This window comes from Erythrolamprus reginae, chromosome 12, assembly GCF_031021105.1.
Source record: "Erythrolamprus reginae isolate rEryReg1 chromosome 12, rEryReg1.hap1, whole genome shotgun sequence".
In the NCBI taxonomy this organism is placed as follows: domain Eukaryota; kingdom Metazoa; phylum Chordata; class Lepidosauria; order Squamata; family Dipsadidae; genus Erythrolamprus; species Erythrolamprus reginae.
This window is the reverse complement of record NC_091961.1, coordinates 7,104,582-7,132,004: the sequence shown is the minus strand read 5'-3', so window position 1 is coordinate 7,132,004 and position 27,423 is coordinate 7,104,582. Positions and strand designations below refer to the sequence as shown.

The following is a 27,423-nucleotide window of genomic DNA, read 5'->3' as shown; positions in this document are numbered from 1 at the left end:
AATTCTTGCTGACTCAAGGACATCAATGCGAGATTTCGGCTGCTGCACATGCGCAGCTCCCATCGCTCGCGCCAGTATCTGGGGTTGGGGGCATACAAATCTAATAAATTATTATTATTATTATTATTATTATTATTATTATTATTATTATAGGTCATGTGACTGGCTTAAAAGTGGCCAACTTGACGTCACTCACGTCAAGGGTTTGGGTTAGGATTAGGGGGCCTGGCCTCTCCTTGCCCCAAAGAGATACAATTTCCGTATCTATTTACTATTACTGAACATCCAAAATACACTATTTAATTCTATGTATATATGCCATAGGTCTACATACATATTACACACAGGCACACAAAAATATACATCATCTGCTATATAAAATATTTACTGACCCCTCACATCCTGGACACAACTGTTTCAACTCCTACCCTCAAAACGTCGCTACAGAGCCCTGAACACCAAGACAACTAGACGCAAGAACAGTTTTCCCCCGAACGCCATCACTCTGCTAAACAAATAATTTCCTCAACACTGTCAGACTTTTTACTAAATCTGCACTTCTATTCTACTAGTATTTCTCATCATTCCTATCATCCTTTTCCTCCCTCTTAGGACAGTATGACTGTAACTTGTTGCTTGTATCCTAAGTTTTTTTTTAAATTATTTATTTATTTATTTATTTATTTATTTATTATTATTTTATTTATTTTATTAGATTTGTATGCCGCCCCTCTCCGTAGACTCGGGGCGGCTAACAACAATAATAAAAACAGCATATAACAAATCTAATATTTAAATTACTAAAAACCCTTATTAAATTTTTTAATTAATATTGTTTCTTCATTGCTTATTTGACCCTTATGACAATCATTAAGTGTTGTACCACATGATTCTTGACAAATGTATCCTTTTCTTTTACGTGCACTGAGAGCATATGCACCAAAGACAAATTCCTTGTTTGTCCAATCACACTTGGCCAATAAAAATTCTATTCTATTCTAAAGTGTATGTACACACGTACACGCACACACAGCTCTTCTAAAATGATACACATTCAACCTCATTTACTGCAATAGGAAAAACATACCCAGAGCCCAGAAGGGAAAGAAGAAAAAAAAATGCTGCTTCATTGTTGAGATCCAGTGAAGGGCTACCAAAATTTTTACTACCCCACTGTGGACGTGGCTTATGCAGGACGCCCTGTATTTTCTTTCAACATATTTCAGTGCAAATTGGGTGCTCTGGGGTGGAGCTCCATTTTTGCTGCCCTACTGCGTCCCCCCCCATCCGGCGGTAGCCCACCCCTGGTGAGATCTAAGCACCCTGTAGGCTGGATCTGGCCCCTGGGCCTTGAGTTTTAGATCTATCTAGTTGGAATTCCTTAGCCGATCTCTGACAATGCTAATTTTAAGATTTGATTTGATTTTTCTGCATTGGTAGCAAGAGAACGGTTCATACATTTGGTGAAACAGGCAGTAGCCCACAAAAGCATTACAGTGATCCCTCTATTATCGCGAGGGTTCCGTTCCAAGACCCCTCGCGATAATCGATTTTTCGCGATGTAGGGTTGCGGAAGTAAAAACACCATCTGCGCATGCGCGCCCTTTTTTCTATGGCCGTGCATGCGTAGATGGTGGAGTTTGCGTTCCCCGCCGCCCACGCAAAGGGGAAACCCCGATTCGGCTCCTCGCTGCTGCTGCGCTACCGAGCAGATCAGCTGCTGGGCGGCCGAAGGAACCTTCCCTGGGTCTTCCCCCTCTTGCTGGCGGGCGGGCGAGCGGCGGGCATCAGCGAGGAGCCGGGGTTTCCCCTTTGCGTGGGCGGCCGGGAAGACCCAGGTTGGGGGTTCAGGGGGGGGTGCTGGGAAGCCCCCCAGGCCGGCTGCGACCTTTTAAAACAGCCGCGCCGCTTCCCAGCTGACTCCCGAAGCCAAACCCAGAAGTGGTTTTTTTTTAAATTAATATTTTTTTAAAAAATCGCGATATAGCGTTTCGCGAAGATCGAGATCGCGAAACTCGAGGGATCACTGTATGCCAAAATAAACACATTAATCCATAAGGCAGAGGTCTTCAAACTTGGCAACTTTAAGACTTGTGGACTTCAACTCCCAGAATGCTGGCTGGAGAATTCTGGGAGTTGAAGTCCACAAGTCTTAAAGTTGCCAAGTTTGAAGACCTCTGCCATAAGGTATCACCAGACAATTTGCTACCGCAGATTTAACACAACTTTCTTGGGATGGTTTTTCTCCAGAGGTCGATGGCAATGAAATTGGTCACAGGACTGAAGGACTCTTCAGCTGCAGGCTTTGGTAAGGGTGTTGTATGTTTTATATGGCATTCTGTTTTTTTCAGTAATTTTTCCCCCCTTTCAATATCAAACAATGCAGTATACCATCTAATTTTCCATAAGTTTCTATGGAGAGGGGCGGCATACAAATCTAATAAATAAATAAATAAAATAAAATGCGGTATTTTGTTAGTAACTGACATCAATTATCAAAAAGGTTGTAGTTTTTTCTAGTTTTATCATCCAGTACTGTACATGCCTTCTGTTTTTAATCCCATTTTGTATTGTCCTAAGCTGCCCAGAGTTGTGGTTTGAGATGGGCAGCTGTATGTCCCCTGAATAAATAAATCGGTTGGCTGATGGATTGTCTGCCTTGCCATGAATTACAACTTATTCACTGGAGAGTATCGCCTTTGCAATCTCTCCATGGAGAGCAGCTTGCTCGGAGGAGCTATTCAACTGTTTTGGTCAATATGAAAGGAAGACCGTGGTGACCGATGCAAACCTTGAATCTATGGTTCCAAGAAGTCTAGATGTGCTAGATAAAGGCTGCTATATTATCCCTTCCAGGTTTCTGGAAAGACCTAACTATTGGGAAAAGAAATTGCCCAAGCTAGCAAAAGCTAACTAGATAGAGAAAGTCCAGTAAGGATCTTTTAAACATTGCTGGCCCATTTTAACCTTGGAGAACCACAAAGTAAAAACAAGCAAACAAGCAAACAAATACAGTGGTACCTCTACTTACGAACTTAATTCGTTCCATGACCAGGTTCTTAGTAAGTTTGTAAGAAGAAGCAATTTTCCCCACAGGAATCAATGTAAAAGCAAATAATGCGTGCGATTGGAAAAACCACAGGGAGGGTGGAGGCCCTGTTTCCTCCCAGGAGATTCCTAGAAAGGCCCCACGGAGGCTTCTCCCCGTCTTTTCCGGCCCCATTTCCTCCCAGGAGATTCCTAGAGAGGCCCCACAGAGGCTCCTCCCTGCCTTTTCTGACCCTGTTTCCTCCCAGGAGATTCCTAGAGTGGCCCCACGGAGGCTTCTCCCTACCTTTTCCAACCCTGTTTCCTCCCAGGAGATTCCTAGAGAGGCCCCATGGAGGCTTCTCCCTGCCTTTTCCGGTTACAGTTTTGGAGGGTCGGGTTTGTAAGTGGAAAATGGTTCTTGAGAAGAGGCAAAAATATCACCCTCTTCTTATCTAGAAAAGTTTGTAAGTAGAGGCGTTCTTGGTAGAGGTACCACTGCAATCTTATTTCTAGAAACATGAAGAGAGAAACAATCTCTGCTTCTGAGGTTCAAAATTCAAAGTTCAAGGTTCAGAAATCTGCAAGCATCTCCAATTGCAAATTTGATCTCACTTTTTCGTCAAAAAGACAATTAAGACACACTTTCCTCTTCTGACAATTGCACAATTTGACTGAAGAAGTTGACCTTCAATCTTTAATCAGGTTCCTTTTTAAAAAAAAAAAAAAACCCCCGATACATTGTGTTGGAGACTGTTTAAATCAGAAATGAATTCAGTTATCAGGTAATAGAAACATAGAAGTCTGACGGCAGAAAAAGACCTCATGGTCCATCTAGTCTGCCCTTATACTATTTCCTGTATTTTATCTTAGGATGGATATATGTTTATTCCAGGCATGTTTAAATTCAGTTACTGTGGATTTACCAACCACGTCTGCTGGAAGTTTGTTCCAAGGATCTGCTACTCTTTCAGTAAAATAATATTTTCTCACATTGCTTTTGATCTTTCCCCCAACTAACCTCAGATTGTGTCCCCTTGTTCTTATGTTCACTTTCCTATTAAAAACACTTCCCTCCTGGACCTTATTTAACCCGTTAACATATTTAAATGTTTCAATCATGTCCCCCCTTTTCCTTCTGTCCTCCAGACTATACAGATTGAGTTCATGAGTTTATGCTTAAGACCTTCCACCATTCTTGTAGCCCGTCTTTGGACCTGTTCAATTTTGTCAATATTTTTTTGTAGGTGAGGTCTCCAGAACTGAACACAGTATTCCAAATGTGGTCTCACCAGCGCTCTATATAGCGGGATCATAATCTCCCTCTTCCTGCTTTTTATACTGTTAAACAGTAATAATACTGTTTTCTTAATGTCGCCAGTATATTTCCTATCTACCTTATAATAGTGATGTTGCACCATGAAAACTATACCTGCTACAGAAAAACTAAATACATTTTTGAAATCAGAACAAAAAATAATTCAGAAAAGTACAAGGTCAACTGCAATGATTACAAAAAATATATTTTTGTAGACCTGTGTTACTGTTTTCTTAATGTCACCAGTATATTTCCCATACCTTATAATAATGATGCTGTTCTGTGGAAACTATACCTGCTACAGAAAAACTATATACATTTTTGGGGGGGGAAATATATTTATTATTTATTTATTTATTTGTTTTGTCAAGTTATGTATTGGTGGTATATAGAGATAGGACATTGAAACTCTAGAGAAAGTACAGAAAAGAGCAACTAAAATGATAAAGGGACTGGAAACCAAGACATACGAAGAGAGGTTGCTGGAACTGGGTATGGATAGTTTAGCCAAAAGGAGGGCCAGAGGGAACATGATAGCACTATACAGACATTTGAGGGGTTGCCACAGAGAGGAGGGGGTCACACTATTTTCCAGGGCACTAGAGGGCCAGACCAGGAGCAATGGATGGAAAATGACCAAGGAGAGATTCAACCTGGAAATAAGGAAGAACTTTCTGACGGTGAGAGCGATCAACCAGTGGAACAACCTGTCAGCAGAGGTTGTGAACGCCCCATCACTTGACACATTCAAAAGAAAATTGGACTGCCATCTGGTTGGGGTGATGTAGGGTTTCCTGCTTGAGCAGGGGGGGTGGACTTGATGACCTGCAGGGTCCCTTTCAACTCTAATAATAAATAAGTAAATAAATGTTTATATGTCTTCATTAGGACAGGGGACGGAAGGCACGCTGGTGCACTTATGCACGCTCCTTCCTGATCTCTTAGGAATTGGGAGAGGTCAACAGTGGATAGTCTACAGCTAAATTTGGGGGGTGGTGTTAAATGATGATACTACAGAGTCTGATAGTGACTTCCATGCATCAACTCCTTAGTTACTAAAGTCGTATTTCCTGCAGTCGAGTTTGGAGCGGTTTACATTAAGATTGTATCTGTTGTGTGCTCGTGGGTTGTTGTGGTTGATGCTGAAGTTGTCGTTGACAGGAAGGACGTTGTAGCAGATGATTTTATGGGCTATGCTTAGGTTGTTTTTAAGGCGACATAGTTCTAAGCTTTCTAAACCTAGGATTCAGAAAAGTGATTCAGAAAAGTACACGGTCCACTGCGACGATTACAAAAAATATTTTTGTAGATCTGTGTTATGGATTGATTCAGCAGTGGCTTTCAATTATTTTTGCTACCGGTTCGCTATTGGGAGTGCACGCATGGGGCTTCCAGAGTGGATGGAACCTCCTGCCACCGCTGTTACCAATTCGCCCGAACCGGGGCAAATAAGTAGCAACCCACCACTGAACTGATTGATATATGTATTTCCCGACCCATGAATTAGGAAATGAAATTGAAAGAGATGTTTCACACAACCACTAATATTATGCTTTTTCTTCTACAAGTCTCTTTTTTCCACGTTCCTTCTCTCTATCTGTGATGTCTCATTAAAGGTAGCCCCCAGCAACAGAGCTTCATTAGATTTTTTTAATCTTGAAGGAAGTATCTTAGAAAGATCCTGCCCATTAATAAGATTAAAACATTTGGGAGAGAGAAAGGCATATTAGGGCCCTTGAAGGACACATCTTGGCAAGCAAGCAAGCAAGCAAACAATGACAAACAAAGAAATACTATTTGGTCAGATTAAAAGAAATATCACTGCAATAATTTTGGGTTCTAGAATCTCCACTTAATTGGAGATTTAATTTTTCATGAATTACAAAAGTCTGAGCCTTAATATCACACTACATATGGGTTCACCAGCTCATCCAAGCAAAAGGAATTTTGGTTATCGTTATAGACTATTTCATCTCTTCTTCTTCTTTCTTCTCCTTCTCCTCCTCGTCCTCCTCGTCTGTCTTGCATTTTTCTCCAAAATAAGATGATCATCATCATCATCTTCCTCTTCTTTTTCCTTTTCCTCCTCCTCTTCTTCTTCTTCTTCTTCTTCTTCTTCTTCTTCTTCTTCTTCTTCTTCTTCTTCTTCTTCTTCTTCTTTTCTTCTTCTTCTGCTTCTTCTATTTCTTCTTCTTCTTCTTCTTCTTCTTCTTCTTCTTCTATTTCTTCTTCTTCTTCTTCTATTTCTTCTTCTTCTTCTTCTTCTTCTTTTCCTTCTTCTTCTATTTCTTCTTCTTCTTCTTCTTCTTCTATTTCTTCTTCTTCTTCTTCTATTTCTTCTTCTTCTTCTATTTCTTCTTCTTTTCTTCTTCTTCTTCTTCTTCTTCTTCTTCTGCTTCTTTTTCCTCTTCTTCTTCTCCCTCTTCCTTTTCCTCTCCTTCTCCTTCTCCTTCTTCTTTTTCCTCCTCTCCTCCTCTCCCTCCCCCTCCTCTCCCTCCCCCTCCTCCTCCTTCTCGTCCTTCTTGCATTTTCTCCTAAATAAGATGATAATCATCTTCTTCCTTTGCCATTCACCCAGAGCTGCGTGCGCAGCTCCATTTTCACTACTAGAACACCGTTCTCCACCACACAGGGAGGAACCCAATACTGGGTCCACATGGTTTTGTGCAGATTCCAGTGGGCGCGTGTATCACCTCCTGCAGGAGCTGCATCGGTTGCCAATTTGCTTCTGGGTGCCACCCACATAATATGCACCATTTATTGAATACTTAAGAGGTTTGGTTTTTTTAATTATCCTTCCTTCTCTAGCACAGTGGTACCTCTACTTATGAACTTAATTCATTCCGTGACCAGGTTCTTAAGTAGAAAAGTTTGTAAGAAGAAGCAATTTTCCCCATAGGAATCAATGTAAGAGCCAGCATACTGCCCCCACAATCTGGGTCTTAGGACAAAATTTCTTGTCTGTCCAATCACACTTGGTCAATAAAGTATTCTATTCTATTTTCTATTTTCTTTTTTCTATTTTCACCTCACCTACAAAAAGATATTGACAAAATTGAACGGGTCCAAAGACGGGCTACAAGAATGGTGGAAGGTCTTAAGCATCAAACTTACCAGGAAAGACTTCATGAACTCAATCTGTATAGTCTGGAGGACAGAAGGAAAAGGGGGGACAGGATTGAAACATTTAAATATGTTAAAGGGTTAAATAAGGTCCAGGAGGGAAGTGTTTTTAATAGGAAAGTGAACCCAAGAACAAGGGGACACAATCTGAAGTTAGTTGGGGGAAAGATCAAAAGCAACGTGAGAAAATATTATTTCACTGAAAGAGTAGTAGATCCTTGGAACAAACTTCCAGCAGACGTGGTTGGTAAATCCACAGTAACTGAATTTAAACATGCCTGGGATAAACATATATCCATTGTAAGATAAAATACAGGAAATAATATAAGGGCAGACTAGATGAACCATGAGGTCTTTTTCTGCCGTCAGTCTTCTATGTTTCTATGTTTCTATGTTTCTATTTTCTATTCTATAGTCTATACAAGGTGTTTAGCCTCATAAAGAGGTAATTAAAAGAAGACGTGATACAGTGATGCTCTCCCAACATTTTAAGACTTGTAGAGCAGACTCAGAGGACTGTAAAGGATATTTCAACCACCTGCATGGAGGCCAGCTATTCCATTGGTTAATGGTTACTGTCAGGAAATTCCTCCTTAAATCTAGACTAGATTTCTCTTTCATAATCTTTCATCTGTTACTTCTTGTCCTTCCCTCTGATGCCTTGGAGCAACGGTCCCCAAACTACGCCCCGCGGCCCGCATGCGGCCCGCTGAGGCCATTTATCCGGCCCACGGGTGAGTGACAGGAACACATCTAATTTTCCATGAATAAAATGCGGTATTTTGTTAGTAACTAATATCAATCATCAAAAAAGTTGCAAAAGTCCTTTTTCTAATTTTGTCATCCAGTTACATTCATTTTCTTTTAATTAAATTCCCTCCTCAAAAAAGTACAACACCAATTATATTTCTAACGTATTAACCATTGTGCCAAAGTGCTTCCTTCTTTCTTTATACATTTTTCTATAAGCCAAGAAAACCTTGTATAGCCAATCAGATGTTAACAAAAGAAAATTAAAAACAAAACATAAACATATATGAATTTCAGACTTCTTCACCCCCCCTTCTCTAAATAGTACGTTCCCATTGTTTTTTACTTTAAAATAAGGTATGTGTAGTGTGCATAGGGATTTGTTCATAGTTTTTTTTAATAGTCCGGCCCTCCAAGAGTCCGAGGGACAGTGAACTGGCCCCCTGTGTAAAAAGTTTGGGGACCCCTGCCTTGGAGAATAACTTGACTCCCCTCTGTGACAGCTACTCAAATATTGGGAGATTCTATCACGTCTCTCCTAAGAATTATAAAACGGTCCTTTATTCCTCCAGAGAGCAGGATGTAAGGCTCGTCCGTTAGCCTTATACCAGGACACAGGATTATATGAGATTATATGAGGGGTAAGAGGGAATAGGGCTTTTATTCTCCTCCCCCCTCCTCCAAATTGAATAGAATAACAGGGACCTTGGAGGTCTTCGAGTGCAGAGGTCTTCAAACTTGGCAACTTTAAGACTTATGGACTCCAACTCCCAGAATTCACCAGCTTGGACAGGAATGGATAGGCCTTAAATAATCCAATATTGTAGCACAGCATTGCTTGAATTTATTTTCCCCTCAGGAAGCCTTCCCACTTTTAAAAAATGACAGAGAATCCCCCCAAAAGCCCCTGTTTTATGGGTGACATTGATCAACATTTATCCTATTTAAAAATTAAAATGGCCACCAATGCTATTAATAATAATAGTAGTAGGAAAAAGAAGAAGAGGAGGAGGAGGAGGAGGAGGAGGAGGAGGAGGAGGAGAAGAAGAAGAAGAAGAAGAAGAAGAACAACAACAACAACAACAACAACAACAACAACAACAACAACAACAAAGTCGGAAGGGACCTTGGAGGTCTTCTAGTCCAACCCCCTGCTTACACCTACACCTACACCCTGCTTATCTCTACACCACTTATCCAAAATCTTTAAAACTTCCAGTGTTGGTGCATGGAGGCAAGCTGTTCCACTGATTATTTTTTCTAACTGTCGGGACATTTCTTCTTAATCCTAAATTGCTTCTCTCCTTGTTTAGTTTCCACCCATTGCTTCTTGTTCTGCCCTCAGGTGCTTTGGAGAATAGGTTGATTCCCTCTTTGATGGGATTTTAACACTGTGCAATTTTTTTTCAACATAGGCTGGCCAACAGTTTTGATTTCATGGACCCTGAAAGGATCTTGGAGGGCAACACCCCCTCCCCTCTCCAGGAATCTTTAGACCACATTTTAAGGGGAGAAAAAAAACTGATTTCAATAAAGGAGGATATTTTTAGCTCAGGGTTGAGATGAAGGGTCTTCTGCGCTTGAGGATCTTAACTAGTTTGGGTAATGAAACCCCTGCAAGAAAACCACCAAAGGACCCCGCAAAACACATTTAGCAGGATTCCAGTTTTTAAAAAGGACGGAGCTACCCCTACTCCTGCAGAGAAAACTGCAAGTGTTGTCCATCCAAAGTGGGGGTGGGAGGCTGATTTTCTGTTTATAATTCCGTGGAAAGTTGTTTGCTACCCTTCCTCCCCTTGGCTTAGCTGCCTCCTCTCCAAGCTTCCGAGCGGGAAGAGTCCTGGTATCCAGAAAAGACCAAAAAATAGGATCAGATTACAAAACGGGAGAAAAAAAGTTGTGATACCGTCCATTTCAGCCTCCGGGGCCGAGTGTGGAAGGAGGGGTGGGCCCTGGGAGGGGTTTGGGAGGAGAAGTCCTGTGAAATATGCTAAACCCAGACACACTTCCCAGACTCAGTCAAGGAGAAGCGCTCTCGGACAGCGAATTGCTTTTCTCAAAGCCTGAACCGTGATAGGTAAGGCAGCAACGATTGCACTAAAAAGAGAGGGAGAGAGGGAAAGAGAAAAAGAGAGGAAGAGAGACAGAGAGAGAAACCCAGTGAGAAGGGGACAAAGAGAGAGAAAGAGAGAGAGACACACAGAGAGAGAAAGAGAGAGAGAAGAGAAAGAGAGAGAAAAGAGATAGAGAGAGACAGAGAGAGAAAGTAAGAGACAGAGGGAGAGGGACAGAGAGAGAGAGAGAGAGACAGAGAGAAAGACAGAAAGAGAGAAAGAAGAAAAAAGAGAGAAAGAGAGAGACAGAGAGAGAAAGAGAGAGAGACACACAGAGAGGGACAAAGAGAGAGAGAGAAGAGAGAGAAAGAGAGAAAAAAGAGATAGAGAGAGACCGAGAGATACAGAGAAGGAGACAGGGAGAGAAAGGGAGAGACAGAGGGAGAGGGACAGAGAGAGAAAGAAAGAGAAAGAGAGAAAGAAAGAAAGAGAGAGAGAGAGAAAGACAGAAAGAGAAAAAGGGAGAGAAAGAGAGTAGAATTGGGTTGATATTGCAAATTGATGCCATTCTTTTTGTTTCTTCCTACTGCTGGGTTTCTTCCTCCTCCTCCCCTCCAGGGGTTTTGCTTCCATCTCAGTTGCCCCCAAACTGATAGAGATGGGACAAGCATACAGGACTCATAGCTCGGCAGTGAGTTTATCCTGCCTCTGGAAAGCTGAAGTCCTGGGTTGAACTCCCGTTGGCTTGTCATGCGAGGCTGGGATGAAAAAAAAATTGCTTGAAACTTTGGAAAATGACTTCATGGCAGTAGACAGGAATAGGGGGAACGGACGATGATAGGACTGGAGGATGAAGTAGCAGACCTCCGACGGACAAGACGTTTGCTGTGTTGGGGAAAGAGTGGGATGGATGATACTGAAAGAGAAGGTCCTTCTCTGGTTGAATTTCAAGGACTTTGTGGGGTTCGTGGTCCACTTGGAAGGTTTTCAGGATTTAGAGGAATGAGGTGAGAAGGACGATCATCGTTGATCTCTCCTTCTCCTCACTCCCGTCATTAATCCATGTTCAGCTGTGGCTCAACAGCCCTTCCGAATTCTCTTTAGCTACTTTAAAATTTCCTGGAATCCTCACGTATTGGTTCCTCATCAATAGACATATTGTGCAGGATTGTGCCTAAACCTATGTTCAGGATATATATATATATAACTTGCATATAGATATATTTCTGGGGGTTTGGAAGAGGTGGAGAAAATTATCCTTCCTTAAGGTCCATTAAATAATCTGTCCAATTTAATAGTCCAGCTCCAGGAATAGACAGACCTGGGACTTAAAGAAAGACAATACAATTCCATAGCTGCTTATGGTGGACCGTTCCTATTTCTAATTCTTGGACAAATTATACAGTGGGCTAGACGAAGTGCTTCTTTTGAGCACCTGAGATTTCCTTTCACTACCCAACCTGAACGGAAAGGAACAATCTTGTTCCAGCGGTAAGGGTGATAAATGGCTGGAACAGCTTGCCACAGGAGATGGTGGGATCGCCTTCACTGGAGGTCTTCAAACAGAGACTGGACAGTCTTCTTTCTGGGATGGTTTAGTGAATCCTGCATTGAGCAGGGGGTTGGACCTGATGACCCTGAAGGTCCCTTCCAACTCTATGATTCTGATTCTATGATTCTATGATTTTATGATTGATTCTATGATTGATTCTATGATTGATTATATGATTATATGATTATATGATTATATGATTATATGATTATATGATTGATTATATGATTGATTATATGATTGATTATATGATTGATTCTATGATTCTATGATTCTATGATTCTATGATTGATTATATGATTGATTATATGATTGATTCTATGATTGATTCTACGATTCTACGATTCTATGATTGATTCTATGATTCTATGATTGATTCTATGATTCTATGATTGATTCTATGATTCTAACCTACCGTAGCATTCTTACATTTTCACCTTACCATCTCACCATACAAATCTTAAAAATAATAATAATAATAATAATAATAATAACAACAATAACAACAACAACAACAACAACAACAACAACAACAACTATTGGGCCCACCAGAAGTTGGAAAACAGGCCGTTTCTAGCCTGCAGAGGGCCTCACGGGAGGGGGCAAGGGAAGCTGTTTTTGCCCTCCTCAGGTAGTGAAATATGGGTGTGGGCACTCACACATGTGCGATAGTGCACACTCATGCTCTTTGGGCATCCGAGGGAGAAAAGATTTGCCATCACTGGTATATTGTGTGCCTTGAGAGGGAAGGAAACAGTGGCTCCGGCAAAGAATCAGAGTCAGGCTATAGTTGGCATCTGTCTTTCTTAACCATCCGCTTCAATTCTGAAAGCCAAACTTCAGACTCTATCTGGCACGCTGGAGCCCCGATTTTCCAGTACACATTGTGGCCATTCTAGACGAAGGCTATTAGATGCCACGTAATCATTGCTTTGATCCTTGACATCAAACTAATTAGCGGTAGGGCAATGGTCTATCTTGCAAGGTTCTTTGATCTGAAGGAGAAAAGGGTGTTTTGTAGGTTGGAGAGACGGCAGGGGATGTAAATGCAAACTGTTTTAGCTGAAGTCTTCTCTACATTTACCTGGGATTTAGCACGAACTATCCAAGAGTTACACTTGTAAATAGACAAGCGTAAAAATTGTTTGGAATGCAGGAAATTCAATCTGTGAATTTGTACAAAGATTAGCCTAAAACAGGGTTAGATAGTTTGTGGTTTAGTGAGAATCCAGGACATCCTGTGAGAAGTAATATGATTTATAGCATGTCGCGTGAACCCTGCAGTTCTGCCTATTAAAAAAGGAGTTATGCTTAGTTTAGTTGCGAGAAGTTAGCCACTGTATGGGGAGAGCTAGGGTTATTATTATTATTATTTTTTGCCTGAAGTTTTGCTACCCACTTTCCCAGATGGTGAACACAGTATTTCAGTGAACTGCAATTTAGAAATAAATCTATGGAATGGACTGAAAGCTTTATTTAAAATAAAAAGGATCAGCCGAGTTCCTTTTTTAAATAATTTTATTTCCAGTGGAGAATATGTGGGGGTTTTGGATACTTCTGAGCTTTGCTATTCTATTTGCAGGCAGTTGATTTGACAGGTTAGGTAACTTTATCGGTTCAATTCCCCACACAGTTGCCAGAGCAATAATATCTGGAAAACCACTAACTTAAAAATGCAGCCATTATGCAACTTCTCACTGTAAATATAAGGAGTCCTCAACTGATAACTATTTGTTATGTGGCTGACATGCAGCACTACCAAAAAAAAGTGACTTGGGATCAAGTCCTTGCATTACGATTGTCATAGCATCCCTGGAGTCCCATTATTGCAATTTGGGTACCTCCAGCAATTGCCATTGGTAACTTTCCCAGCTGGTTTCCAACTAACAAATTGTTGGGGGCGGGGGGGGAGCCGGATTAGCTTAGTGACCATGTGATTTGCTTAAGAACCACGGTGTTGTGGTTAGCTCTGGCCCAGCTCCTGCCCCAAGGACTGTGGATGTGGGGGAGACATCCACATGCTGCAGGCCTGTTTTGCCCCCGGTGGAATCTGATGATGAAGGCTCCTCTGACCAAGAAGACATGAGTGACAGGGAGGAGGAGAGTGTGGCAGACAGCTCAGAAGGAGATCAATTATCTAGCTCCTCCTTGGATTCAGAACAAGAGTTAATGATACAGCCACGCATGCGGAGAGCGATGCATAGGCAACAACAACTGAGAGATTATTATCAAAGAAAATGAGGCCACCTGTGGTTGGGTGGGGCTGGGGTCATTAGTGAGGCTGCTATAAAGAGCAGCCTGTGGGTTTGGCCATTGTGGAGGATTATCTGATCATTGTGTTTCGTGACTGCTTTACTGACTTTGACCTTTTGTGTGCTGATTTTTCCCCGCTTTGAAACTAAACCAGAGCAAAGTGTGTTTCACTTTGTGAAAGAAGAAGGACTATGAATTGCCTCACAGCTGCAAGCTAAGTATCACATGACTGATAAGGGACTTGTACAAATTACCAGGTTGTTTGGAGACGAGTGCTCTTTGCTATACCAAAAGAGGGCTTAGTTTCAGTGAATTTTCATTATAAAGAACATTGTTTTGACTTTTCAAACGTGTGTGTGTCTGAAATTTGTACCTGTGAATTTTTGGGAGGATTCTACCAGAGAGGCCGACAGAACACACAGCGGGAAAAGTTTGTGAAATTGGGCCTGACTCAACAACCGCATTGCTTAGCAATGGAAGCTCCATCCCAATTCTGGTTGTAAGTCAAGGGCTCCCTATATATTGCATCAGGCTGAGCATGGAAGTAGTAGAATAGATTAGATTCACAGACTTGGAAGGAACCTTGTAGGTCATCTGGTCCAACCCCCACCTAAGTGGGAGACCCCACACCATTTTTGACAGTCCAGTCTCTTCTTGAAAGCCTCCAGTGATGAAGGTCCCACAACTTCCGAAGACAACTTCTGCTCCAGAAGTTTGATTGTTCTCACTGTCAGAAAAGAAGATTTTACTAAAAGAGAGGAAGAACGTGGCGCCTGCCAATTGGATTGCTGGTTGGCTGGAATTCTGAGAGGTCGCCAAGCCCTGCAAGATGCTAGTTTTTCATTCTGCCTTGCAAGAATCTCAACAAGTCTTGTGGACTTTTGCAATCTACAGTATGAAATTTTTAACACGTGCACTACTGTATTGAAGTGTGAAAATGACATTGGGAGGCAGGAAGGAGAGCTGCAGACTGGACAGCTGGGGATACTTCAGAGGACTAGAAACATATGAAAAGCAGTTGCAAGAACTGGACATGGCCAGTCTATCTCTCTCTCTCTCTCCCTACCTACCTATCTTTCTACCTACCTACCTATCCCTCCATTCATCCATCCATCATCTATCTATCTATCTATCTATCTATCTATCTATCTATCTATCTATCTATCTATCTATCTATCTATCTACCTACCTACTTATCTTTCTACCTACCTACCTATCCGTCCCTCCCTCCCTCCCTCCATCTATCATCTATCATCTGTCTGTCTGTCTGTCTGTCTATCTATCTATCTACCTACCTACCTTTCTACCTACCTACCTATCCGTCCCTCCCTCCCTCCATCCATCTATCATCTATCTATCTATCTATCTATCTATCTATCCATCCATCCATCCATCCATCCATCTATCATCTATCTGTCTGTCTGTCTGTCTGTCTATCTACCTACCTACCTACCTACCTACCTATCTTTCTACCTACCTACCTATCCATCCATCCATCCATCCATCTTCCATCTATCTATCTATCTATCTATCTATCTATCTATCTATCTATCTATCTATCTATCATCTATCTATCTATCTATCTATCTATCTATCTATCTATCTATCTATCTACCTACCTACCTACTTATCTTTCTACCTACCTACCTATCCGTCCCTCCCTCCCTCCCTCCATCTATCATCTATCATCTGTCTGTCTGTCTGTCTGTCTATCTATCTATCTACCTACCTACCTACCTACCTACCTATATTTCTACCTACCTACCTACCTACCTTTCTACCTACCTACCTATCCGTCCCTCCGTCCCTCCATCCATCCATCTATCTATCTATCTATCTATCTATCTATCTATCTATCTATCCATCCATCCATCCATCCATCCATCCATCCATCCATCCATCTATCATCTATCTGTCTGTCTGTCTGTCTGTCTATCTACCTACCTACCTACCTATCTTTCTACCTACCTACCTATCCATCCATCCATCCATCCATCTTCCATCTATCTATCTATCTATCTATCTATCTATCTATCTATCTATCTATCTATCTATCTATCTATCTACCTACCTACCTACCTACCTACCTACCTACCTACCTACCTACCTACCTACCTATCTATCTATCTATCTATCTATCTATCTATCTATCTATCTAAGGTAATTCCACAGCCATAAGAAAAATGAACAAACAGGCAATATAACAACAACAACAGAGTTAGAAGGGACCTTGGAGGTCTTCTAGTCCAACCCCCTGCTTAGGCAGGAAACCCTACACCACTTCAGACCAATGGTTATCCAACATCTTCTTAAATACTTCCAGGGTTGAGGCATTCACAATTTCTGGAGGCAAGCTGTTCCCCTGATTAATTGTTCTAACAGGAAAGTTCTAAGTTGCTTCTCTCCTTGTTTAGTTTCCACCCATTGCTTCTTGTTCTACCTCAGGTGCTTTGGATAATAGATTGACTCTCTCTTCTTTGTGGCAACCCCTGAGATATTGGAACACTGCTACCACGTCTCCCCTGGTCCTTCTTTCCATTCAACTAGCCATGCCCAGTTCCAGCAACCGTTCTGCATATGTTTTAGCCTCCATTCCCCTAATTATCCTTGTTGTTCTTTAAAATTGCCATGTTGGTCTTTTGATTAGGAAACAGACCTCTTGCAACGCTATCCAATACTATTTATGAAAAATCCAGTCCTAATTGCCGGAGCCAGGACTAAAATCTGGTTTCTTGCTATTATGACATATTCTTCACTTAAATTACATTTCCACACTCAGCTTTTTCGTTATAGATAAAATGTTGGCTCAGTAAAAGGGGACTGGATTTATTGGGTTGATTTTGCCCAAGGCAATAAACAAGAAGACCTATACATTTTCCCCCCATGCCACCTTGAAAAGCTATTATGCCGGATTAATCATTTCCAGGAGCAGGGAAGGAGGATCTATACTAATGGATTTCCAGCGTGTACTTCTGTTTCTATGATAACAAAACAACAGTGAATTTGTTAAACGCAGTTATGGAAACATCTTCACCCCGTGTCCATTATGGCAAATGTTCCCCTACTTTTCTGAGAAATGAGATACCCAGGGCTAAAATGCTTACTCAGGTTTAGTTTTCTTTGGACGGACATTCCTAGCAGCCTTGTTTTGCCTTTTATTTATTAAAAAATATACACAGAATAAACAGAGTTGAAAGGGACCCTAGAGCAGTGATGGAATAGTGCTGGGCGAACCCAACGAAGTTCGGGTTCGGCGAACTCACCCGAACTTTGCAGTGAAATTCGGGTGAGTTCGCCAAACCCGAACCCAAACTTTTGCTTGCGGCAAGCCGCTGCGGCATTCTTTTCTGTAAAAATAATAGTTCGCTTCCTTTTATGTTTACAGAAAAGGATGCCGCAAGCAAAAGGAGGTGGGGAATCCCACGAAGGGATTCCGGGGGCGGGGCTTTGACGTCACGGAGACTCCTTCCTCCCCATTTCGGCCGGGCAGGAAGTTGTCTCCGTGACGTCAAAGCCCCGCCCACAGAATCCCTTTGTGGGATTTCCCCACTCTCCTCCCAGACGGCGGCGTTTTTAAAAAAGTTCGGGTCCGGGTTCGGCATGCCGAACACTGCAAAGTTCAGCACGAGCCCGAACTTTGCAAGTTCGGTTCGCCCAACACTAATGGCAAACCTTTTTTCCCTCGGGTGCCAAAAGAACGTGTGTGCACACTATCGTAATTCAATGCCCCGGAAGAGTTAAAACTCGATGGGCTTTGGCCTGATTCAACATGGCTTTTCTTACGTTCTTCTTATGTTTATTTATTTATTGGATTTGTATGCCGCCCCTCTCCGTGGACTCGGGGCGGCTAACAACAGTGACAAAAAACAGAATGTAAAAATCCAATATTACAACAGCTAAAAACCCTTGTTATAAAACCAATCATCCATACAAACATACCATGCATAAATTGTAGAAGCCTAGGGGGAAAGATTATCTTAATTCCCCCATGCCTGACAGCAGAGGTGGGTTTTGAGGAGCTTACAAAAGGCAAGGAGGGTGGGGGCTATTCTAATCTCTGGGGGGAGTTGGTTCCAGAGGACCGGGGCCGCCACAGAGAAGGCTCTTCCCCTGGGCCCCGCCAACCGACATTGTTTAGTTGACGGGACCCGGAGAAGGCCCACTCTGTGGGGCCTAACTGGTCGCTGGGATTCGTGCGGCAGAAGGCGGTCTCGGAGATAATCTGTTCACCAATATCCATCATAATTTTGTCTCCATTCAGTGTCATCTCTTCAAACCAGTATCAGGTTCCTACCCACTATCGGCCACACTGCACACTCATAGTAAAATGGAAGCTGTGGATGTAGGGTGTGAGATGGGTGTTGGGTGTCCGGTGTGAGAGTGCACACATGCATAAAAGTGAAGCTTCACATGCAGCGCACTAGTAGCAGCAGAATCAGGAATCCACCCTTGGGAAGATCCAATCCGGGACTAAGGAGAAATTTCCTGTCAACTAGACAATGTCACTTGGTGGGACCCAGGGGAAGAGCCTTCTCTGTGGGAGCCCCGGCCCTCTGGAATCAACTCCCCCCCAGAGATTCATGTTGCCCCCCACTCCCCACCTTCCTTAAGAGTCTAAAGACTCACTTATGCCACCAAGCTTGGGGTCATTAGATTCTACCCCCTGGCCAATGAATGTATAGTGGGCTTGTTTGAATGGACATGTGTGTATGCTAACAGGCTTTTTTAGCTTTTTAAATGTAATTCTTAATTTTAATTTTAATTAATCATATCTCGATGTATACTGTTTTTATCTGTTGTAGGCTGCCCCGAGTTTTGGAGAGGGGCGGCATATACATTTTTTTTATTTTTTATTTTATTATTATTATTATTATTATTATTATTATTATTATTATTATTATTATTATTACAGTGATCCCTCGAGTATCGCGAGGGTTACGTTCCAAGACCTCTCGCGATAATCGATTTTTCACGATATAGTGGTGCGGAAGTAAAAACACCATCTGCGCATGCGCGCCCTTTTTTCCATGGCCGCGCATGCGCAGATGGTGGAGCCGGGGAGCGATGAAAGTGCGGAAGCTGACAAAGACTGCTTTGAATGTCGGCTGCCCCCGCCTCCCCAGCGCGTCCGGTGCCCTCGCCGCTATCGCCCGCCCGCCGCTCGCCGCTCGCCCGCCCGCCCGATCCACCCCTCTCACCGGCTTTCGGACATGGGACCTCCTGCAGCAGCGCTGCCGAGCAGATCAGCTGCTGGGCGGCTGAAGAAACCTTCCCTGGGTCTTCCCCGCCGCCCACGCAAAGGGGAAACCCCGATCTTCAGCTCCTCGCTGCTGCCCGCCCGCCCGCCGCTCGCCCGCCCGCCCGCCGCCCGCTGCTTGAGAGCAAGAGGGGGAGAGATAGAGAAAGAGAGAGAAGGAAAGAAAGAGATGAGAGAGGGAGGAAGAGAGTGTGAGAGAGGAAGAAGCAAGATAGAGAAAGAGAGAGAGAAAGAAAGATGAGAAAGGAAGAAAGAGAGTGACATCATCGGGTGGGAAAAACCACGGTATAGCAAAAAAAACGGGGAGTATTTTTTAATTAATATTTTTTGAAAAATCGTGGTGTAGCCGTTTCGCGAAGATCGAGATCGCGAAAATCGAGGGATCACTGTATTACTATTATTATGTCAGTACAACACAGCAAACGAGATCACTATGCTGGATTTCGTATTTCATCACCAGTCGGGCGCTTCCCAAGCACCTAGGACTGCGTGATGTAGCGGTGAATTATGTTTGCTGATCCCAGTAAAGTGGCCTTTTGCAATTGACAGATGGAGATTTTGTCAATTCCGATGGTTTTCAAATGTCCGCTGAGATCCTTTGGCACTGCGCCCAGCGTGCCAAGTACCACTGGGACCACTTTCATGGGCTTATGCCAGAGTCGTTGCAGCTTGATTTTTAGATCTTCGTATTTCACTAATTTCTCTAGATGCTTCTCCTCAATTCTGCTGTCCCCTGGGATTGCAATGTCGATGATCCATACTTTCTTTTTCTCCACAATCACAATGTCTGGTGTGTTATGCTTCAGAATTCGGTCAGTCTGAAGTTGGAAGTCCCACAGTAGTTTTGCTTGCTCATTTTCGACCACTTTTTCGGGCTTATGATCCCACCAGTTCTTTGCCACTGGTAAATGGTATTTCTGGCACAAGTTCCAGTGGATCATCTGTGCCACAGCATCATGTCTATGCTTGTAGTCAGTCTGTGCGATCTTTTTGCAGCAACTGAGTATGTGATCGATTGTTTCATCTGTTTCTTTACAGAGTCTGCACTTTGGATCGTCTGTTGATTTTTCAATTCTGGCTTTGACAGCATTTGTTCTAATGGCCTGTTCTTGTGCCGCCAGTATTAGACCTTCTGTCTCCTTTTTGAGTGTTCCACTTGTAAGCCATGACCAGGTCTTTTCTTTATCCACTTTGCCTTCAATCTTCTCCAAGAACTGTCCATGCAATGCTTTGTTCCGCCAACTGTCCATACGACATTGAGTTACTAGTTGTTGTTGTTGTTATTATTCTTATTATTCTTATTATTATTATTCTTATTATTATTCTTATTATTATTCTTATTATTATTCTTATTATTATTCTTATTATTATTCTTATTATTATTTTGATACAACACAGCAAATGAGATCACTATGCTGGATTTCGTATTTCATCACCAGTCGGGCGCTTCCCAAGCACCTAGGACTGCGTGATGTAGCGGCGAATTATGTTTGCCGATCCCAGTAAAGCGGCCTTTTGCAATTGACAGATGGAGATTTTGTCAATTCCGATGGTTTTCAAATGTCCGCTGAGATTCTTTGGCACTGCGCCCAGCGTGCCAAGGACCCCTGGGACCAAGATATTATTATTATTATTATTATTATTATTATTATTATTATTATTATTATTATTATTATTATCTTGCATGCCCTCAGTTATGGCTCTGACTTAACCTTTCTTCCTTTCCTTGTGTGGTCCTCTTCCCTCCGCCCCGCGTCACAACCGATGCTCAGTTTGAGAGACTTGTCCCTCCTGGAAGTGTGTTTGTGAGCAGAGCCCATCCGTGGCTATGTTTTGCCTGCTGACAAGGCCAGGAAAAGTTCTGCTCTTCTAGGAAATTAGAAGCAGTGGGCTCCTTGCGCTGCCTCTTGGCTTTCCCTCCCCATGGGAGCCTTTCCCACGCACGTGGCTTTCCAAACTCCTGCAATGTGCAGTTTGCATGAGGGGATTGGCGGGGTTTAGCTCACATTTGGATTCTCTCGCCTTAAACGCTTCCCTGGTGAATTGGGAAAGGAGCAAGGCGGTTTGACAGCCAGCCTCAAGCATCCGTCAACTTGTTGGCTGAGCTAGAAGGTCTACAAAGAGCTGTCTGCTAAATTGCTTTCTGTACAAGCTCCAGATTTTGCTGGGACTTTTCTTTGCATTAAGTGTGGTTAAAAAAAAACAACCCCAGACATGCAGTAATAGAAATATGCATTGTGTATTTGGAGAAGGGGGAATTTTACCATTAACAAAGCCTGTGTTACTGCACAAAATCTGGCATTTCACTCTTCTTCTATAGAAAGGATGACTCACAGGAAAACAGACAAGAATGGACAAAGAATTCCAGACACTGGTTAAAGAAGTCTGCAGAGATATCAGGGGTTAAAATGTGTGGTTGTGAATGAATTGGCTGACTGATTTTATTATACAGTTTTCCCTCGATTTTCGCGGGTTCGAACTTCGCGAATAGCCTATACCACATTTTTTTAAAAAAAATTAATTAAAAATACTTTGCGGTTTTTTTTCCTATACAGTGTTCCCTCGATTTTCGCGGGGGATGCGTTCCGAGACCACCCGCGAAAGTCGAATTTCCGCGAAGTAGAGATGCGGAAGTAAATACACCATTTTTGGCTATGGACAGTATCACAAGCCTTCCCTTAACACTTTAAACCCCTAAATTGCAATTTCTCATTCCCTAAACAATCATTTACTCACCATTATTACTGGTACTCACCATTGAATAAGACACTTAGTGATCCTGATATTTATAAACATAATTATTTATTAATAATTTTTTTGTTGTTGTTATTTGTTTGCAAAAATTATTAGTTTGGTGATGACGTATGATGTCATCGGGCGGGAAAAACCGTGGTACAAGTGTTCCCTCGATTTTCGCGGGGGATGCGTTCCGAGACCACCTGCGAAAGTCAAATTTCCGCGAAGTAGAGATGCGGAAGTAAATACACTATTTTTGGCTATGAACAGTATCACAAGCCTTCCCTTAACACTTTAAACCCCTAAATTGCAATTTCTCATTCCCTTAGCAACCATTTAGATTATTACTCACCATGTTTATTTATTAAAGTTTATTTTAAAAAAAATTATTAAAGGTGGACGAAAGTTTGGCAATGACGTATGACGTCATCGGGCGGGAAAAACCATGGTATAGGGAAAAAACCAGCAAAGCATTTTTTAATTAATATTTTTGAAAAACCGTGGTATAGCCGTTTCGCGAAGTTCGAACCCGCAAAAATCGAGGGACCACTGTACCACGTTTTTCCCGCCCGATGACATCATACGTCATCGCCAAACTAATAATTTTTGCAAATAAATAACAAAAAAATAACTATTGTTAATAATTATGTTTATAAATATCAGGATCACTAAGTGTCTTATTCAATGGTAAGTACCAGTAATAATGGTGAGTAAATGGTTATTAAGGGAAAGGGAAATGGTAATTTAGGGGTTTAAAGTCTTAAGGGAAGGCTTGTGATACTGTTCATAGCCAAAAATGGTGTATTTACTTACGCATCTCTACTTCATGGAAATTCGACTTTCGCGGGCGGTCTTGGAACGCATCCCCCCGCGGAAATCGAGGGAACACTGTATATGGGATTTTAGTAGTAATTTTTAATTAATTAGATTTGTTGTTGTGTTGCTTTTGTATCCTGTGAGCCGCCCCGAGTCTTTGGAGAAGGGCGGCATACAAATCTAATTTTTTTTAAAATTATTATTATTCAAGTTTCAAGTTCAAGTTTATTGGATTTATATGCCGCCCCTCTCCGAAAACTCGGGGCGGCTAACAACAATCATGAACAATATACAATAAATCCAATACTAAAAGCAAATTAAAACCCCTTAATATATAAAACCAAACATACATACAAACATACCATGCATACAGTTGTAACGGCCTAGGGGGAGAAGAAGTCTTAATTCCCCCATGCCTGGCGGCAGAGGTGGGTTTTAAGATGCTTACGAAAGGCAAGGAGGGTGGGGGCAATTCTAATCTCTGGGGGGAGTTGGTTCCAGAGGGCCGGGGCCGCCACAGAGAAGGCTCTTTCCCTGGGTCCCGCCAAGTGGCATTGTTTAGTTGACGGGACCCTGAGGAGGCCCACTCTGTGGGACCTAACTGACCACTGGGATTCGTGCGGCAGAAGGCGGTCGCGGAGATAATCTGGTCCGGTGCCATGAAGGGCTTTATAGGTCATAACCAACACTTTGAATTGTGACCGGAAACTGATCAGCAACCAATGCAGACTGCGGAGTGTTGGTGTGACATGGGCATATTTAGGGAAGCCCATAATTGCTCTCGCAGCTGCATTCTATCTGAAGTTTCCGAACACTCTTCAAAGGTAGCCCCATGTAGAGAGCGTTACAGTAGTCGAGCCTCGAGGTGATGAGGGCACGAGTGACTGTGAGCAGTGACTCCCGGTCCAGATAGGGCCGCAACTGATGCACCAGGTGAACCTGGGCGAACGCCCCCCTCGCCACAGCTGAAAGATGTTTCTCTAATGTGAGCTGTGGATCGAGGAGGACGCCCAAGTTGTGAACCCTCTCCGAGGGGGTCAATGATTCTCCCCCCAGGGTGATGGACGGACAGATGGAATTGTCCTTGGGAGGCAAAACCCACAGCCACTCCATCTTGTCTGGGTTGAGTTTGAGTTTGTTGTTGTTGTTGTTGTTGTTGTTGTTGTTATTATTATTATTATTATTATTATTATTATTATTATTAAAAGGGGGGCAGAAGACAGTTTACCCTTCTCAAAGCTACAGTCATCTCCCAGCCAGGTGCGATAACAGCTTTTGGCTTATTGTATGTTGAATGGGCCAAAATGAAACAAGTTGCATCATTTTTTGCTGTGCGGGGTAATAAAAGCCTTTTCAAAAACGGACAAATGACGCATCTCCTAAAGGTAATCCTTAATGTCCAGAATAGGAATACTTTTCCAATTTCTCAAAATAATTCTCTTTAGCAACCTGCCACAGCCAAAGCTCATGCCGGATTTAGCATAAAAATAAACATAGGAAATAAATAAACATAGAAATTATTCTGCATTGCATCCAGCAGATGAAGAGATAGTATTTCTTTTCTAAGATGAATTGCATTTCAGCCAGGGTGGTGCAGTGGTTAGAATGCAGTATTGCGGGCTAACTCACTTCCCACTGCCAGGAGTTCAAATCTCACCAGGCTCAAGGTCGACTCAGCCTCCCATCCTTCCGAGGTGGGTAAAATGGGGACCCAGATTGTTGGGGGCAAGAGGCTGACTCTGTAAGCCGATTAGAGGAGGCTGTAAAAGCACCCGTCTCGGAAGGACAGAAGCTGAGTCAACCTTGAGCTTGGTGAGAACCCAACCCCTGCCTGTAGGCAGAGTTATCCTGCAATGCTGCATTCTAATTACTGGGAAGAAAGGAAGGAAGGGAGGGAGGGAGGGAGGAGAAGAAGGAAGGAAGGAAAGAAAGAAGGAAAGAGAAGAAGGAAGGAAGGAAAGAAAGAGAAGAAGGAAGGAAGGAAAGAAAGAGAAGAAGGAAGGAAGGAAAGAAAGAGAACAAGGAAGGAAGGAAGGAAAGAGAAGAAGGAAGGAAGGAAGGAAGGAAGGAAGGAAGGAAGGAGGGGGAATAGCAATAGCAATAGCATTTAGAAACATAGAAACATAGAAGTCTGAGGGCAGAAAAAGACCTCATGGTCCATCTAGTCTGCCCTTATACTACTTCCTGTATTTTATCTTACAATGGATATATGTTTATCCCAGGCATGTTTAAATTCAGTTACTGTGGATTTACCAACCATGTCTGCTGGAAGTTTGTTCCAAGGATCTACTACTCTTTCAGTGAAATAATATTTTCTCATGTTGCTTTTGATCTTTCCCCCAACTAACTTCAGATTGTGTCCCCTTGTCCTTGTGTTCACTTTCCTATGAAAAACACTTCCCTCCTGAACCTTATTTAACCCTTTAACATATTTAAATGTTTCGATCATGTCCCCCCTTTTCCTTCTGTCCTCCAGATCAGTGTTTCCCAACTTTGGCAACTTGGAGATATTTGGACTTCAACTCCCAGAGTTCCCCAGCCAGCATTCGCTGGCTGGGGGATTCTGGGAATTGAAGTCCAAATATCTCCAAGTTGCCAAGGTTGGGAAACACTGCTCCAGACTATACAGATTGAGTTTAGACATATACCACTTCATAGTGCTGTACAGCCCACTCTAAGTGATTTACAGAGTCAACCTAGTGCCCCCAACAATTTGGCTCCTCATTTTACCCACTGCAGAAGGATGGAAGCCTGAGTCAACCTCGAGCCTGGTTAGATTCAAACCTGCCAAATTACAGGCAGTCGTCAGGCAGCACAAGTAGCCTGCAGTACCGCACTTTAACCACTGCGCCACTACGGCTCTTATTTCTCAAGTATTTTTTCTTCCTCTCTTTCTTTCCAGCAAAGCCGCCAGCCTGCCTCCTGACTTGAACTGAAGACCTGTCTCCGAAGAGAACCTCACATCCTCAATGGCAAAGTTCCCCAACTGCCGTCCGATCCTTTTCGTCTTCTTGGTGTGCCTGGACCCGCTGATCCTTGCCCAGCACCAACAAGATTCCCAACCCAGCACTGAGCCTTCTATCAAGGTCCGCTTGGCAGGGGACAGGAGGAAGCACAACGAAGGGCGAGCGGAAGTCTTCTATAATAACCAATGGGGCACCATTTGCGATGATGATTTCTCCATCCACTCGGCCCATGTCTTCTGCAGGCAGTTGGGCTACGTGGAAGCTTTGGCCTGGCACCCTGGCTCCAAATTTGGCAAAGGAGAAGGTGAGACGCGGAACAAGTCATTTTGGGGAGTGGGGATATTGGGCTCTGATCAGGGCTGGATTCCCAATCCCATCGCTACCACCTTGCTGTGTGCGCAGCTTCCCTTCTCCTGCGCACCTGCACACCTGCGCACGTGCCCCAATGTTTTTTTGCTCTCTGGTAGACTCCTCCCAAAAATTCACAGGTACGAATTTCAGACACACACACGTTTGAAAATTCAAAACAATGTTCTTTATAATGAAAATTCACTTAAACCAAGCCCTCTTTTGGTATAGCAGAGAGCACTGGTCTCCAAACAAACTGGTAATTTGTACAAGTCCCTTATCAGTTCTGTGATACTTAGCTTGCAGCTGTGAGGCAATTCACAGTCCTTCTTTCACAAAGTGAAACACACTTTGCTCTGGTTTAGTTTCCAAGCGGGGAAAAATCAGCACACAAAAGGTCAAAGTCAGCAAGGCAGGCACGAAACACAACGATCAGATAATCCTCCACAATGGCCAAGCCCACAGGCTGCTCTTTATAGCAGCCTCACTAATGACCATGAGCTGCACATGCCTCTTCATTTCTGCCGGTGGAACTGCATTCTACCCCGTCCTGCCTACTGCCCATCCCTGGCTATGGGTGACTGGTGGGTTGGCGTGCGTTTCCCAGTGAGATTTTGCTTCTGCGCATGCCACAGAGTTCAAACTTATGAACTTATTTCTGCTCTTAAACCAGACCTTTCCTCCCCTTTCTCTTTAGGCCCCATTCATATGGACAATGTCTACTGCAGTGGCACAGAATCTTCGATAGGCGACTGTACCTTCAACGGGTGGGGTGTGTCGGACTGCAAGCACACCGAGGATGTGAGCGTGGTCTGCAGTGACAAGAGAATACCTGGCTTCAACTTCGAGGACCCCCTGCTCAATCAAATAGAGGTAAGCAAAGTTCAAGGGAGTAATGAGAGTTTAGGCACTGGACCGTTGGCACGTTTGCCGAAGCCCACCACTTCCTCCCATTGGGCAATGCGCCAATCCAGGAAGCCACAGGTAAAAAGGTTTTCAGTACCTTCACTTTACCGGTACTGCCTGTCTTTTACATTAAAAAAACCCTCTTGAATCTCACTCCAAGGAAGTTTGGTCCCTGGTGAATGCCTAGAGCCATAGCGGATTGCACACGAAACCTTGCCATGTTTCAACTCCAAAACGTATGTGCCCACTGGCCAGCTGATTTTCAGCCTTGGGAAAGGCTGTTTCATCCTCTGGACACTTCAGGAAAGCTTCCCTGA

General features: G+C 43.0%; 1 protein-coding gene across 2 annotated transcripts in view; it reads left to right on the top strand.

Moving 5' to 3' along the window:
* The window catches only part of LOXL2 (lysyl oxidase like 2), a 121,247-nt gene that overhangs the window by 12,059 nt on the left and 81,765 nt on the right, over nt 1-27,423 (top strand). The window contains exons 1-3 of one of the 2 annotated variants that reach the window (XM_070765252.1): nt 10,235-10,295; nt 25,789-26,156; nt 26,898-27,073. In XM_070765252.1, the coding sequence (XP_070621353.1) occupies nt 25,856-26,156; nt 26,898-27,073 (477 nt within the window). In that variant the 5' untranslated portion in view covers nt 10,235-10,295; nt 25,789-25,855. Of the gene's footprint in view, nt 1-10,234; nt 10,296-25,788; nt 26,157-26,897; nt 27,074-27,423 lie in introns of those variants that run through there. The other variant, XM_070765251.1, reaches the window with a different exon arrangement.